The 15701-nt window shown below is 36.4% G+C and overlaps 1 protein-coding gene across 1 annotated transcript in view; it reads right to left on the minus strand.

The window, feature by feature from the left end:
• Window positions 1-15701, minus strand: part of KCNH5 (potassium voltage-gated channel subfamily H member 5) — a 367441-nt gene that overhangs the window by 72221 nt on the left and 279519 nt on the right. Inside the window, exon 10 of the mRNA XM_070469447.1 lies at window positions 5955-6151. Within this exon, the coding sequence (XP_070325548.1) occupies window positions 5955-6151 (197 nt within the window). The remainder of the gene's footprint in view (window positions 1-5954; window positions 6152-15701) is intronic.

Raw genomic sequence — 15701 nt, forward strand, 5'->3', positions numbered from 1 at the left:
GGGTAGCCTTTCCCTTCTCCAGAGGAATCTTCCTAAGCCAGGGATCGAACCCAGATCTCCCATATTGCAGGCAGATTCTTTACTAGCTAAGCCACCAGGGAAGACCATACACAATACATAGCAGTATATATACATGAATCCCAACTTCCCATTCCATCCCACCACCCACATCTCCGCTTGGTATCCATATGTTGTTTTCTATGTCTGTGTCTATAATTTTTATAAAAAGAGACATCAGAGAGTCCACTGTCTCTTTCCCCACACTCAAACACAGAGTAATGGCTGGCCATGTGAGAACATAGCAAGAGGGGAGCCATGTGTGACCCAAGAGAGTTCCCACCAGACACCAACCCTGCCAGCACCTCGATCTTGGACTTCTAGCCTCCAGATCCTGTGAGAAAATAAATTTCTGTTTAACCACCCAGTCTGTGTTATTTTGTTATGGCTTTCTGAGCAGACTAATACAAGGGTTTAAAAAATATCATTGAGGTGTTTCAGATTACCCTGTCTTGAACAAAAGGATACAGAAATGTATGGTAAAAAGCAGTATCAACCAGAAGCAAGAGGAGTCTCTGAGACAACATGGAGGCATTTCTTTGCAACTACAACTAAAAGGCAAGCATCTTTTTGGCATCATTTTTTATCAATGTCCAATGGGCTCCCCTCCATGAACAAGCCTCCAAGGGTCCTCTCTCTAATTCCTCCAGCAATGAGTTATGACAACACCTGTGAAGTGTCACCACCAGGGATGGTCATTATGGACTCAGTGCCCAGGGATTTTATTGGAGTTTAGCCAGTAGGTATCCTCTGTCTGGCACATACTAAAATTCCACACTCCTTGAAGGAAAGCAGATGTCCAGCATGAATGATATTGTTTGAACAAACAGTAGGCATAGTGAGCTACTCTTATTAGTCAAAGTATTAGAAACCATCTTGAAATTCAAGTTCTCAAACGCCAGCCAAGGGCCCACTTTAGAAGCAGGACTTTCAAAGTCTAGCAGTCATGCCGGCTGCATTAACTCTATACACAAACAGTAAACATCAGTGTATAACAGGAGGCAGAATGAGCAGAAGTATGATGGTTACTTTTAAAGTCTGATTAGAATTCTTTAAAATTTAGATATCACCTTCACTGGTTTTGCTGTGTGCCTTCTGGGCCTGTAACTGAGTGCTGGTCCTCAAACTAACAAAAGCATTTAGTCATTCCAGGAAATGGTGTCTTAGATTGGTAAAAGAAATAATCTATGAATAAAGTCAGAAAGTATGACAACCTTCCTCTGCTCCTCTCCTATGCCTTTTCTGATTATGTTTAAATTTATTGGGAACTATAGAATTGTCTTATTATTATTGAAAACTATATACCAATCAATCCTTTTGCTCAACTTAGTCCAGTTTCTGACTCTCATATTCGGAGGAGGGGGGGGCAGTTGGAGTGGGGGTGCTGTCTCCAGAAGTCTGGTAAAGCCTGTGAAATAGGCCTCATTCCAGAAGAGTTGCTTTAAATGCACAAAATAAAATACATAGTGTTGCAAAGGAAATATATTGAAATTCAATTATCAAAATATTAAAAGCAATTTACAAGACTGTAATCTATGTGCTTTGTTATTAACACAATAACACATCTAGCAGCAGGTCTAATAACTTCATAATATCATAATTATGAAGCACTGATTAGTATAAACATTTCAGGATGTCTTCAACAAAAATAATATGCTATGAGAAACATAATCTCTTTTGGTACCACTAATAAAACTGTAGTTTGGTATCAGCCTTCATAATTGAAAGAAAAGCTAAAGTTCACTTAGAAAATAATAATGTAATAATTTTTCTCATCCAAATTTACAAGATCCAGGTAAAAATTTCAGGCTTCTAGTATTATAAGATCAGAGGCTCACGAAATCATTCCATTCAGTTCACAAATTGTTGACCAAGGGCAGGTAGACCTGTTTTGTTTGACTGGGATTCCAAGGCAAATACAATACAATACAAATTCAAATACAATGTGGAAGCTTCCCCTTCCACATCCAGTATGAGTTCTCTGGTCTTCACAGACACATAGTCTTAACTCAGGTGTGTTCTCTACCTGACTCCTACAGCCAGCCACCTCTTTTTTTTTTTGTTTGTTTTGTTTGTTTGGATTTTGGTTTTGTGTGCATCCACCTCTTATATATGGCATTTTCCATTTCATGATAACCCTCTACGTGGGTGGCACGTAATAGAGATTTGTTTTCTAATAAAGGGGAGAATTCCATTTGCATACCTTCTGCCATTCCCATCTAACTTGCAGGCTTCCACTCAGCTATTGACACACTAAGGCCTATCAGAAGCCGCCTGTATTTGTAAATAATTTTTCACTGAAGCACAACTAACCTCATTTATTTACATACTATCTTTGGCTGCTATGGACTGTACTGGGTCCTCCTAAAATTAACATGGTGAAGTGCCAATCCCCCCAATATGATGATAGTTGAAGAGTCTCAGGGAGATAATTAGGATTAGATGAGGCCATGAGTGTCCTCATGATAAAATTTAGTGCCTTTATAATTGGGCTTCCAGGTAGCTCAGATAGTAAAGAATCTGCCTGCAATGCAGGAGACCTGGGTTCAATCCCTGGATCAAGAAGATCTCCTGGAGAAGGGAACGGCTACCCACTCCAATATTCGTGCCTGGAAAATTCGTGCCTGGGGGGCTTCTCTGTCCATGGCAAAGAGTTGGACACCACTGGGTGACTGACAGTTTTTTACTTTCACAAGAAGAGATACTAGAGAAATTGCTTCCAAACTCTCTGTCTACCACATGAGAGCACAGCAAGAATCAGATGTCACCAAACCAGAAATAAGAGTCCTTACTGGGGAACTGAATCGACCAGCACCTTGATCTTGGAGTTAACCTCCAGAATTGTGAGAAATAAATTCCCATTGGTGAAACCACCCAATCTATGGTGTTTTGGAATGGCAACCCAAGTTAAGACAGCTAATATCATGCTACAGTAGGAGGGCTGAGTAGTTGAGACAGGAACTATATGGCCCTCAAATATCTTCTTGCCAGAAAAGTTTGCCAACTCCTCCTCTAGTTTTTGGATGAAAATATTAGTTACAATTCTAGAAATTTTATATTGAGGGACCTAACAATGGTTAGTGGGAGCTATATTTGCATAACAAGCATCTTGTTTCTCTTTAATGGAGATGGAAACAAGCAGCTAACACGCTATCACATTCCTCCTACTGCAGCCACCAAGAACTACACACTATAAAAAACTCCCCACTGAGACACCTTAAGTGCTTATGTGGCCAGAGCTGTAAATCTATGAAGGCTGAAAATCTGGGCCCCAAATATGCTTCCCCAACTTAGTAGGAGCACACTCTTAATTAATGGTTATGATAGCTAGAAGACATCAATGATATGCTAAGGACATAGACTTGACTCTGTAATTCACAGTGAATATTCACTTCAAGAATGCTTAAAATAGTAGCAATAAGAACAAAATATTTTTGTTAATAGTTCAATGGGGAAACTATTAGTGGAAGTGTGTCTGTGGGATATTGTTGTGGGGGAAAAAGTCAGCTATTTGAAAAAGCAACATAGTATAAACTAAAGAATATGGGCTTTAGAACAGGCAGAGATGGATTCAAATCTAGGCTGTGACCCATAATTTATGTGGCATCCAGCTATCTCACTCTCAGAACTTCAACCTCCTCACCAATGAAATGAAGATTATACTGCCTCATTTGCGGATTGTCGATATTTAATTCGATTAATTATATGTAAAATATGTTGTAGTACATGGATATAAAGTAGACTTTCAAAATGGTGGCTCTTCTCATGAATCACAGGAAGATATTGTCTCAGTTTCTCTTATTTATGAAAATACTTTTATCTGAGAACAAAGTGACACTGATGAGAAATATACCTGAACCGACATTCAAGTTACTGACACCGTTCATCAATTACAGAAGGGCAGGAAATATTTTTTAAAAACAAGCAAACAAAAAACCTGGCACACATTTTAACAAGGAACAGGTTATTAAGGGAAGAAGTCATTTGATTTAACTCACACACTGGCACCTACAGAAGCAGGTGCACAATTCCTGGGTCCCATTAAAAAACAGCACAAGTTTTCTGCTCTACTTCTATGCCTGTCCTCAGAGATAGACACGCTGCTACACACACTTGGCTCTCATAACCAATGTGTGTGTGTGTGTGTGTGTGTGTGTGCCCACACACGTGTGATATGCATGTGCTCAGATGTTCGAAAGAGAAAAAAAAGATCATAGAGCTTTGTGATGAACACATTTTGAAGAACCAAAGTTTATTTTGTCTTTATTATCCCTCTTTGAGGGATGCAATCATTTGCATTGCAATTATATCAGTTGGTTATTTAATATTAATCCCTCCCATGTGTTTTGAAGGGAAAACAACTGCCCTTTTTTCCCACAAGAATATTATAAACATCAGATGAGATAATGTATAAACAATAATACTTAGAGGAGGACAGTGACAAATAATATCTGCCCTGAGGACTGTAAGGACAGATCCAGGTTGTGGTAAGTTTGTAGTATGTGGGAAGATTCTAAAACTGGCAAAAATGTATATTGGGAAGATTTAATAAGATATGAGTTTCAAATATCTACCAGGCAGCCGTGTAGAAGAGGAATTTGCCACTGGAAAAGTTAGAGCACAGAGTGAAGAGACATATTTCTGTGTAATAGACAGGACTTCAATCTCCCTAATGCAGGAGAAGGTGCTCTGTTTAGTTCATATTTGGCACCAGTCTTCCAGGTTTATCATTACCTTAAATCTCAATTACTTGTACAAAGAGATGTTTCACATATTTGCATTTCACATAACATTCACACTCGCCTGTCAGCTTCTTGAGCATAAAGACTGTGTTATTTAGGCCTCATGCTCTCTATAGCTCTTTACATTTTATCTTTCAGGTTGTGGATGCCCAATAACTATTTGTTAACAAAATATAAACTGAAACTGCTTTTCAAATATAAATCAAGTGCTGTGATACTAGTATGAATATGACTCCTGCAGTCTTATCCTCTCTTAGAACCCCGAGTAGAGAATTATATTGATTTGCTTATGCTCATTTCTATGTTGATGCAGTATAGATGTTAATTTGCCACTTAGATTGATTTTTTTTTCCCTCTATGTTAACTAGCAGGAAGGTTCTATTTAAGGGGTTGGTGGAAGGGAAGGCTTGTTATTTCAAAATGCTTCACTGCAGACAGGCAATCATCTTAGATGAAATTCCTTAAGTGCAGTTATCCAAACGTCTATTTCATTCTTGGCAGTAAAATAGCCCTCACAAGTGTCCAATGACCTATAAATCAGAGCTAGAAGAATTCTTTATGCAAATTAAATTTGTGCCACACTCATCAATAAAAAAGAAAACAGCAAGAAGATTAAATTTGCAGCAGCCACACAAAGTAAGGGATTCCTGTATCTATTTGTAGGATATGTCAGTATGGCTTATTATTTTTTGAGATAGTGTGCTTTGAAAGAATTAATGGGGAATGAGCTTTATGAATTGATTATTAAATGAGAGGGAGGGTGTAAAGAGAGAAATATAAAGTAGGCAACCAGTGTGATTAAACTTAGAAGCTTTAAAAGACCCATATAATAAGGTAAGAGACACTGATATTAATTTTACAGCAGTATTATAAACCCCAAGAATTAACTAATTATATTATAGCACAGTTTGTTTCTCCTCATTTTTCATTTTACATTTAAATAATAGATATTCAAACCTTTATCCAACTATCCAGGTTTTTACCACTCCTTTAAAAAGTAAGCAAAATAAAAAGAAAGTGGGAAAATTATATCACTTTACATTGATGGGAATGTACTACTACAAAATAAAATCACTATACCACTCTTTAACTAATAGAATATAATGTACTAACCCTCTAGAGGCTAGTAAGTGGACATGGATCCAGACAACTTACCCGTTTTCTTAGATTGCAAGTAAGAGTGAGATTCCTTGAGAATGAGTTTGCAAAAGCTGTATAAAAGTCCAGGACTTTAAGCAAGGCTTCTCGCTTGATGATGTGGAGGTCACAGTATGTCAGTGCTCGGACATTGGCACACGCGTGAGCAAGGGTAGTTTCCTTCCAGAAGATGTCTCCAAACACATCCCCTTTCCCTGGAAAATAGTTAAGATACATACATTCAAGTATCTACACTAGTTTTTTTAATCCTAGTCATGTTCTTTTTTCTAATTCAGTTTCATATGTTACTGATCATCTAACATAATTTAAAGTCTAAGTATGCAATACCACATATATACATATATATGTACATATATACATACATATATATGTACATAACAATGTACAACACTTTCATATAATGTGTAAAGTAACATCATCCTAAATTCAGTCTTTGACGGAAATCTAGAATGACATGAATAAATGAAATCCCACAGAGAAGCCAAGAACCTCATTTTAAGAAATAGTTTCATTACGTTCTGCCACCTTAACTTCTCCCATTCTGCCTAAAAGGAGCAAAGGTGACTTCTTAGTTTCACCTTTTCTTCTGCTCCTTCTGGTAGAAATGACAGTAAAATGCAATATGTAAGAACCTCCTGTTATAGCTTTATAAATCTGGAACTGACTTGACATGTATTAAACATAAATTATTCAGCACCTAGGTTCTGTGTTGCAGGCAAACAAAAGCTCACCAAGACTGATTCTCCAAGGAAGCCTTTCCCTCTTCACAGAGCTAAACCTCATGCACAGCTTCAGAGCCCCTGGAGAAAGCTCCAGTTCACAATTACGGAGCCAAAGAAACTAAGCTGGCTAAAACACAGAGGTCCAGATTTGCTATGCCATAAACAGTTCCATCAAGAGTGCTATACTGTAGTCAAATGTGGATGTTAAAATAATAGAACACAGAAATCAACTATTTACTTCAGAGCAACACCCACTGGTGACCTGAAATCAACAGTTCACCATACTGAGTCAAGGGTACTTAGCTGCCCAAACACAGGGAAATGAGGAAGCTTCAGAGTAAGTGCTAAAAGCTTTTTCTGCTGAGGCAGTTCCATTGTGCCCCTGTCTTGTGAAGGGCCATCAACTGTGTTCTCCATTCTTCTGCAGGAAAGAGAAGGTTTTAAAGTGGAAAAGATGGGGAATATATTCAGGAGGGGAAAAAAAAATTTTTTTCTACAGTCCCTCTTTCAAAGTGTACTGTGTGGATCACAATAAACTGTGGAAAATTCTGAAAGAGATGGGAATACCAGACCACCTGACCTGCCTCTTGAGAAATCTGTATGCAGGTCAGGAAGCAACAGTTAGAACTGGACATGGAACAACAGACTGGTTCCAAACAGGAAAAGGAGTACGTCAAGGCTGTATATTGTCACCTTGCTTATTTAACTTACATGCAGAGTATATCATGAGTAACGCTGGGCTGGAAGAAGTATAAGCTGGAATCAAGATTGCCAGGAGAAATATCAATAACCTCAGATATGCAGATGACACCACCCTTATGGCAGAAAGTGAAGAAGAATTTAAGAGCCTCTTGATGAAAGTGAAAGAGGAGAGTGAAAAAGTTGGCTTAAAGCTTCAGAAAACTAAGATCATGGCATCCAGTCCCATCACTGCATGGCAAATAGATGGGGAAACAGTGGAAACAGTGGCTGACTTAACTTTTCTGGGCTTGAAAATCACTGCAGATGGTGATTGTAGCCATGAAATTAAAAGATACTTACTCCTTGGAAGGAAAGTTATGACCAACCTAGATAGCATATTAAAAAGCAGAGACATTACTTTGCCAACAAATGTCCATCTAGTCAAGGCTATGGTTTTTCCAGTAGTCATGCATTGATGTGAGAGTTGGACTATAAAGAAAGCTGAGCACTGAAGAATTGATGCTTTCGCACTTTGGTGTTGGGGAACACTCTTGAGAGTCCCTTGGACTGCAAGGAGATCCAACCAGTCCATCCTAAAGGAGATCAGTCCTGGGTGTTCATTGGAAGGACTGCTGTTGAAGCTGAAACTCCAATACTTTGGCTACCTGATGTGAAGAGCTTACTCATTGGAAAAGACCCTGATGCTGGGAAAGATTGAGGGCAAGAGGAGAAGGGGATTACAGAGGATGAGATGGTTGGATGGCATCACCAACTCGATGCACATGGGTTTGGGTGGACTCCAGGAGTTGGTGATGGACAGGGAGGCCTGGCACGCTGCGGTTCATGGGGTCACAAAGAGTCGGACATGACTGAGCAACTGAACTGAACTGAACTCCAACCACAGAGATGAGTGAAGATTAAAGTGAAGATTAAAAAGCTCTTATCATGAAGATTAAAGTCAGAACTGTCAAGAACTAAAGAAGAAAGATCCCTGATAACACTTCAGGCATCAGACCAATAGAGAGAGAAGATAGCACGCAACCAAAGAAAATGAGAGAAAAAGAGAGAGAGAGAACAAGGGAGACAGAAAGAGAAGCTGAGGTTAAGTGAGATTATAGATTCTTTGCCCACCCCACACAGGAAGTTTGGAAATCCTTATAGAACCAAGAGCCACTCTGGAGTGGAGAGAGAAAACACATATATCATTGAGGAGGTGGTTAAAACCACTATGTGATCAAATGATCATCATAAAATAGCCATAATAGATATTTAATAAATATTGAGCAATGAGATTGCTTCCAGATTCTCCCAACATTTCCGTGTTAGTTAGTGATGATGACCTTTTAAGCTGCTGATGAACAGTTTAACTGTATGACAATCATATATTTGTTCAAGGAAGGATGACCAGGGACCCGAGAGGCAAATAAGGTGTCTGGGGTGATACAGCATCAAAGCAATCCAAGGAGACTTTAACCATAGAAATTTAAAAGATAAACTCAACCTACCCTTAACACAGATGAATTTTAGAGCTCCATTTTCTTTAAACTAGCAATTCCAATTATAGGTATTTATTCCAATTGCATTATCTGAAGGACCGAGTTCACTGAAGTGATATTTATAATTGCCAGGAAGGGTAAAAACAAGATAAATGTGAGTAAAAATAAATAAATAACTGATGGAATATTATGCAGTCACTAAATGTCATAATTTTTTTAAGTGACAGCAAATTTGCCTCAGCACAGGAGTCAGGGTGTCAGTCTCATACAAATGACAGAGAAAGGTTCACAATATGTGAAATAATAAAAGCAGAATATTAAATCATATACATAGTATTATCTCATTTTATGCACCCTTTTCTTCCCAGAAACACACACAAAGCAAATGTATGAAATATGATTGCTGTTGTTCAATTTCAAAGTCCTATCCCACTCTTTGTGACCCCATGAACTGCAGCACTCCAGGCTTCCCTGTCCTTTACTATTTCCCTAAGTTTACTCAGACTAATGTCCACTGAGGCAGTGATGCCATCCAACCATCTCATCCTCTGTGGCTCCCTTCTCATTTTATCTTCAATCTTGTCTAGCATCAGGAAAAGAGTTGGCTCTTCACATCAAGATAATGGATCAGTTTTACTACATCTTTTCATTTACATGTGCTATTTTTTAACCAGAAGAAATCACCTATTATATTATTATAGTCCCCAGTGTTATGGAAATAACAGGACTTTTAAAGGGCTGCTTTGAGCCACTATTATGATTCCTTTTCCCCTATTGTCATTGCTACTCTTTCTATACTGGGTTTTACATTGAAGAGAGACAAATGATTACATTTCTTCCTGAATCATTTCTGAAACCTTTTCTCAAGTTATCACTTATAATACAAGCTCTGACCTATTTATAAATACTCATTACTTTTCAACTATTTGATTTTCATGTATAGCAACAACAATAATTATTAGTGTCTGACTCAGTAATTTTGCTTCTGGGACTCAATCAAAAGATTTAAAACAAATGCATATAGTATTCACTGGAGTGCTATTAATTATAACCTCAGATTGGCAAAAGTAAATAAATAAAAATACCCAAAGACAACAGAAATCTATAGCAATGTATATTAATTCATGAGAATTAAAACTAGTTTCAGAAATTCTGGGCAAAAATGTAGATCTCATAATGTTAAGTAAAAAATAAAGATACAATTATGGTTACAGTATAGTGAAGTACACAAAAATGAAACTGAAACTCTAATAGAATTTTCTATTAAAAGTCTATCTTGACACTTTCCAAAGAAGACATACAGATGGCCAGTAAACACATGAAAAGATCTCAACATCACTCATTATTAGAGAAATGTAAATCAAAACTACAGTGAGATACACATTACACCAGTCATAATGGCCATCATCAAAAAATCTACAAGCAATAAATTCTAAAGAGAATGTTGAGGAAAGGGCACCCTCTTGCACTGTTGCTGCTGCTGCTGCCAAGTCGCTTCTGTCGTGTCTGACCCCGTGTGATCCCATAGACAGCAGCCCACCAGGCTCCCCCGTCCCTGGGATTCTCCAGGCAAGAGCACTGGAGTGGGTTGCCATTTCCTTCTCCAATGTGTTAGTGGAATGTAAATTGATAAAACCACTATGGAGAACAGATGGAGATTCCTCAAAAAACTAGGACTAAAACTCCCATATGACCCAGGCATCCCACCGCTGAGATATATGCTGGACATATACGCTGAGAGAAACAGCAGTTCAAAAAAGCACATGTACCACAATGCTCGATGCAGCACTACTTACAATAACCAGGACATAGAAACAACCCAGATGTCTATCAACAGATGAATAAATAAACAAAGTGTGGTACATATATACAATGGAATATTACTCAGCCATAAAAAGGAACAAATTTTAGTTAGCTGTAGTGAGGTGGATGAACCCAGAGCCTGTTATACAGATTGAAGTAAGACAGAAAGAGAAAGATAAGCAGAATATATTAAAGCATATATATGGAATCTAGAAAAAGAGTACTCATGAAACTATTTGCAGGGAAGAAGGAATAGAGAAACAGATATAGAGGACAGACTTGTGGACACAGAAGGGGAAGGAAAGGGTGGAATGAATTGAGAAAGTAGCATTGACATATATATACTACCATGTGTAAAAATAGGCAGCTAGTAGGAAGCTGCTATGTAACAGAGGGAGCCCAGCCTGGCATTCTATGATGACCTAGAGGGGAGGAATAGAGGTGGAATGGGAGGGAGGCTCAAGAGAGAGGAGATGTAAATATATAGTTATGACTGATTCATGATGGTATACAGCAGAAAACAGCACAACATTGTAAAACAATTATTTTCCAATAAAACATCTACTATTCCTTAATTTCTTAAAGAAGAACAATCTTGATGGACAAAAAATTATTATGTTTTATTATTCTATGTTAGTCTATATGGTATATTATAGGTTACTATTAATTTATCAATTGATAATAAATTGTGTTAAAAAGCAAAAGGGACATAAAACAAAAGAAAATGCACATAACTATTACAGAAATTGGCTTCAATTGATGTGTTTATTGTTTTCCTTCTCTCTACTTTTTGTTTTCTAAATTTTTTCTAATGAATTTTTTATTTAAAAATAACAAATATTTTCACAGATGTTTCTCCTTATACTTTTTTAGTGTGACTGAATTAATAAAGTAGGTACACAGATCTGCAGAACAGTAAATATTCATCAATAATAAGTGTATCATCAATAGATAAAAGATAGTCAATATATAATCATAAATTTCCCCTTGCCAATACAGATCATTTTAAATTGTGGATGCATTCAAATGTCTGTTATATGTTTTATTTTACCTAAACTGATGAAACTAAAATTCTCACCATATTTCTATCAAAATTTTAAACTTTAAATTATTTATCTTTTTTAGTATCATGGGGAAATAAAAAGTCTATGAGGCTGAAAAGTAACATGGGAAGTTAACTGACGCAACCAAAGTAAAATTACTCTCTGCTCCTCTCCCTAAAAAATGTCTAGAGAAGCATAGCAAAATTAACAAACATGGATTATCCTGCTCCAAACATGAGAACTCATGTTACATATAAGCAATACTGATTGTTTTATAACACAGAATTTCCATTAGGATACACAATATATCAATCAGACATTAATCAAACTATTTTTCTTTATCCAGTTTTCCATATCATCTAATAGTCACTCAATTCACAACTTTTAAAGCAATTGTGGGAAGATGGTTGTCACATAACTCAACTAATAAATTTACAACACGACTAATGTTCCTCAGGAAATATTATGCACATTTACACTGAGCAATGTGCAGGAATCACAGCAGTGAAGACACAGGGTTATGTATGGACTGTCTAATAGAAAAGCGCCCCCCCCCCTTTTTTTATCACAAAAGGCTTTGTACACTTTTAGAACTGGGAAATCCTGTTCATCCTCTTAACTATACAATGTTTGATGTTAGTTTTTAGGTCAGCTCCCACTGGGTGCAAATAGTTTCAGCTATAAACATTTTAGAGTTTGAGAAAACTAACCTTCCCCCAAAGTGCTAAAATTAGTAGAAAAGCTCACACTCTACATGAAAGTTGTTGTTTGGTCTATTTATACTTTCTCAGTTCTTTGTATCAAGTCTTATGAAGCATTTCACTTCCAAACCACAGGAAGCTGGATTGTAAAATAGAAGAAAATGTTAACAATTCATACAGCAGAAAACTGGAAAATTTAAGACAAAATAGAGACAAATAGTCACAACATAATTAAAGGAGTAATACAGATCATATGTCAGTCCCCTGAGGTGCTGATTTTACAGTGTTTTTATTTTAATGTGAAACACATCATTTGATGAGTTAATGATATAGATAAAATGAATTCATAAAAATTATCTCAGTTATTCATCAATGAGTACAGTGATCCACTATAGCCAATGAATTCCTAAAAATAGAGTGCTTGAGGCTTGTTTAGGTAGTTTTCTGTGACTATATGTGATACAGTGATAGCTCTATTTAACAATTCTTCTATAGAATGGACTTAATTCACCTATTTACTTTTATTAGTCGTCCCTTCACTATAACAGATTGTTGTAGTTGGCTCATAAACTTTATTGTGAATTCATATACACAAAAATTCATTTATAAATTAACAAAGCTAAGAGTTGTTAAATTGTGTGATTTTAAATTGACTTTGACTTTATAAACAGCAAATGTCAGAAAGTAATATTTTGAAGGAAAAGAACATGATGAGCACTAAAACTTACAGATTATATAGGTGTGTTAGAATAGAGTTTTTTAAACATTTAGAACTGATGCCTGCCAATCTTTAGTGATTGATCTTCAAAGTCATCTTGTTGAAAAATTATAACAGATGCAAATCTGACACCTTGAGAGAAGCAAATAATTCTTATCTACTGAAAAAATTACTGATTTAGCTTATGAATTTTTATTGACATGCACAAAGAATAAGCCAAATAGTTCTCATTAAGTGGATGTATAAAAACAGAAAGTATTCTGATGAATAAGTGAAGGACAATGGTGGCAACCTTTGTGGAGGTAGAAGATGTGTTAATAAGCAGGCTGATAATCCTGAATTTGGCATTATTAGTATTAAGAACAAATTGGTTATATACAGAAATCTGAACACGTGTCCAAATCAAGAAAGCTAGTATCATATTATTTTTAAAAAGCCTAAGAAAGAGACTAAATTAAAAAGTAGTTAAATCTTAAAATTCTATTTTCTCTTTCAAAGAAAGCATTCAGAGTTGAAGTTTATTATAATTTCATACTATAACTAAGTCTTATAACTTTCGCATCTGTCAAATGGGAGAAATAAAGGCTGTTCACTTCACCCCATTCAATGAATGCATCCATCCTAACCCTAACTCTAGCACTACACTTAAGCTAGAACATGTGTTTAACTGTGGGGGAAAAGACATGCAGAAAATAAAAATCCTGCTCTCAAGAATTTTTAAATGTATAATACAAGAGACATGTCCAAAAAATATAGGAAAAGATAAGTACTGTAGAATCAGGAATGGCAAAGTACATAAGTGAAAATATTTATTTTGAATTCAAGGGAATTTCGTTAAGACCACACAAGTAAAATAGTGTTTGAGTTTAATCACAGTGGAGTCTTTGAGAGAAGAGCAGTATTTCTTGTGAAAGAGCAGCATGAACATGATCTGCTCAGGGCATGATGAGCAGTGTTACCCCAATACTGGAAACCTATGGGATGTAGACAGAAGGCCACGTCTAGAGGGAAAAAAGAGCATCCAAGAGAGAGAAACTTTAGCACTGTGCAACAGTCTGCTTCATCCTCTTTCAAAGGGAGAACCACCAGAAGTGTTTCAAGTAAAGACAGTCATGGCCCATTCAGTGCTTTAGTACCAGAACTAGTGATGGTATGAAGAGTGTCAAAGGAGGTCCTGTTACATCACTGTGAGACAACCGTATGATATTTCAGAGATTACAGATACATGACTTCACCTTGCCTCACAATCACCTCATCACAAGTTAAGATAGTGACAAGATTAAAGAGGAGAGAAAGATATAAAGGATATGATAGTAGAAAACAAATGCTCTATGATTTGTCTATTGATTCGAGTGAGATCGAGGGAGTAACATATTTTAAATACTCTAGGAAGAAATATGAACCAAGAATTCCATACCCAGCAAAACTGATTTTCAAGAATAAAGGATGAAAACTCTATCACTAATATAAAGAAACTCAGGGATTTTGCTCCCATGGATTTTTCCCAAGATTAGTGAATATCCTTTAGACAACTAAATTACCTAGAGAGACACTGATACAGACTAGTGGTAGCCCTAACTATATAGTTATTGCATAATTAAGACTAAATGAAGGTTAAAGGAAAAGGGTACAGTATGCTACGCTATAGGCTCTGAAAATACAGAGCTAGTACAGCTGCTAAAAATAATGGGTAGAGAAGAATGGGAAAACAAGCGTATGCAAAAACCTTTATATGTATTTTCAGTAATTATACTGGTGGTAATGGTATTAGTATTGTTATTCTGAGGTTGCTATATTTGTAATGTCACATAAAGCAACTGAGCATTTATGCAATACTTTAATTTGATCATCCCCAGCATTCTCAATATGGAAGAAGTAGTTGAAGATGTAATATAGAAGTGAATAAATAAAGCCCTAGTATACTGAATTTTATTTAAATATAATCTGTATTAACTCATTAGAAATTTTATTTCTATCTATCTATATCTATATATATGGGTATATATATGTAGGTGTATATACCTATATGTATACAGAGAAACAGACACACAAATGTCTTTCTCATTTTATTTATTAAATGGACCAAGAAACACTGACTGACTTAGTAGCTGTGAATATCTGTAGGACCAAAACTGTGAAAAAAATTTCACAACAATGAATTCAAGCTTCTTGGAGAAATGCCTAATGACTGATTTCAGGTGTGAGGCAGAATTATACAAGATGAAGATCTGGTCTTAGCAATGAAGTCATCAAAGACTACTGTATCAAAAAGACATAGGAGCCAACTTGAAGGGGCTCTAACTGGCAAAGACAGGAAATTGACACTTCAATAGTGGTCAAAATTGTAATGCACTAAAATTCGTCGTTTGTTTAAATTCATTAGTCCATAAAGATATTTTTAAGGAACTATCTAGGTACCCTTAAAGGACAAGAAACCAACTGGCTATCTTAAAAGTTGGTAAATAATGAGAAAGTATTAAGTATATGTGCAGTCACTTCTATGTGAACTGCATGTTGCTGCTGCTAAGTCGCTTCAGTCCTGTCTGACTCTGCCATAGATGGCAGCCCACCAGGCTCCTC

This window comes from Odocoileus virginianus, chromosome 6 (genome assembly GCF_023699985.2).
Source record: "Odocoileus virginianus isolate 20LAN1187 ecotype Illinois chromosome 6, Ovbor_1.2, whole genome shotgun sequence".
In the NCBI taxonomy this organism is placed as follows: Eukaryota; Metazoa; Chordata; class Mammalia; order Artiodactyla; family Cervidae; genus Odocoileus; species Odocoileus virginianus.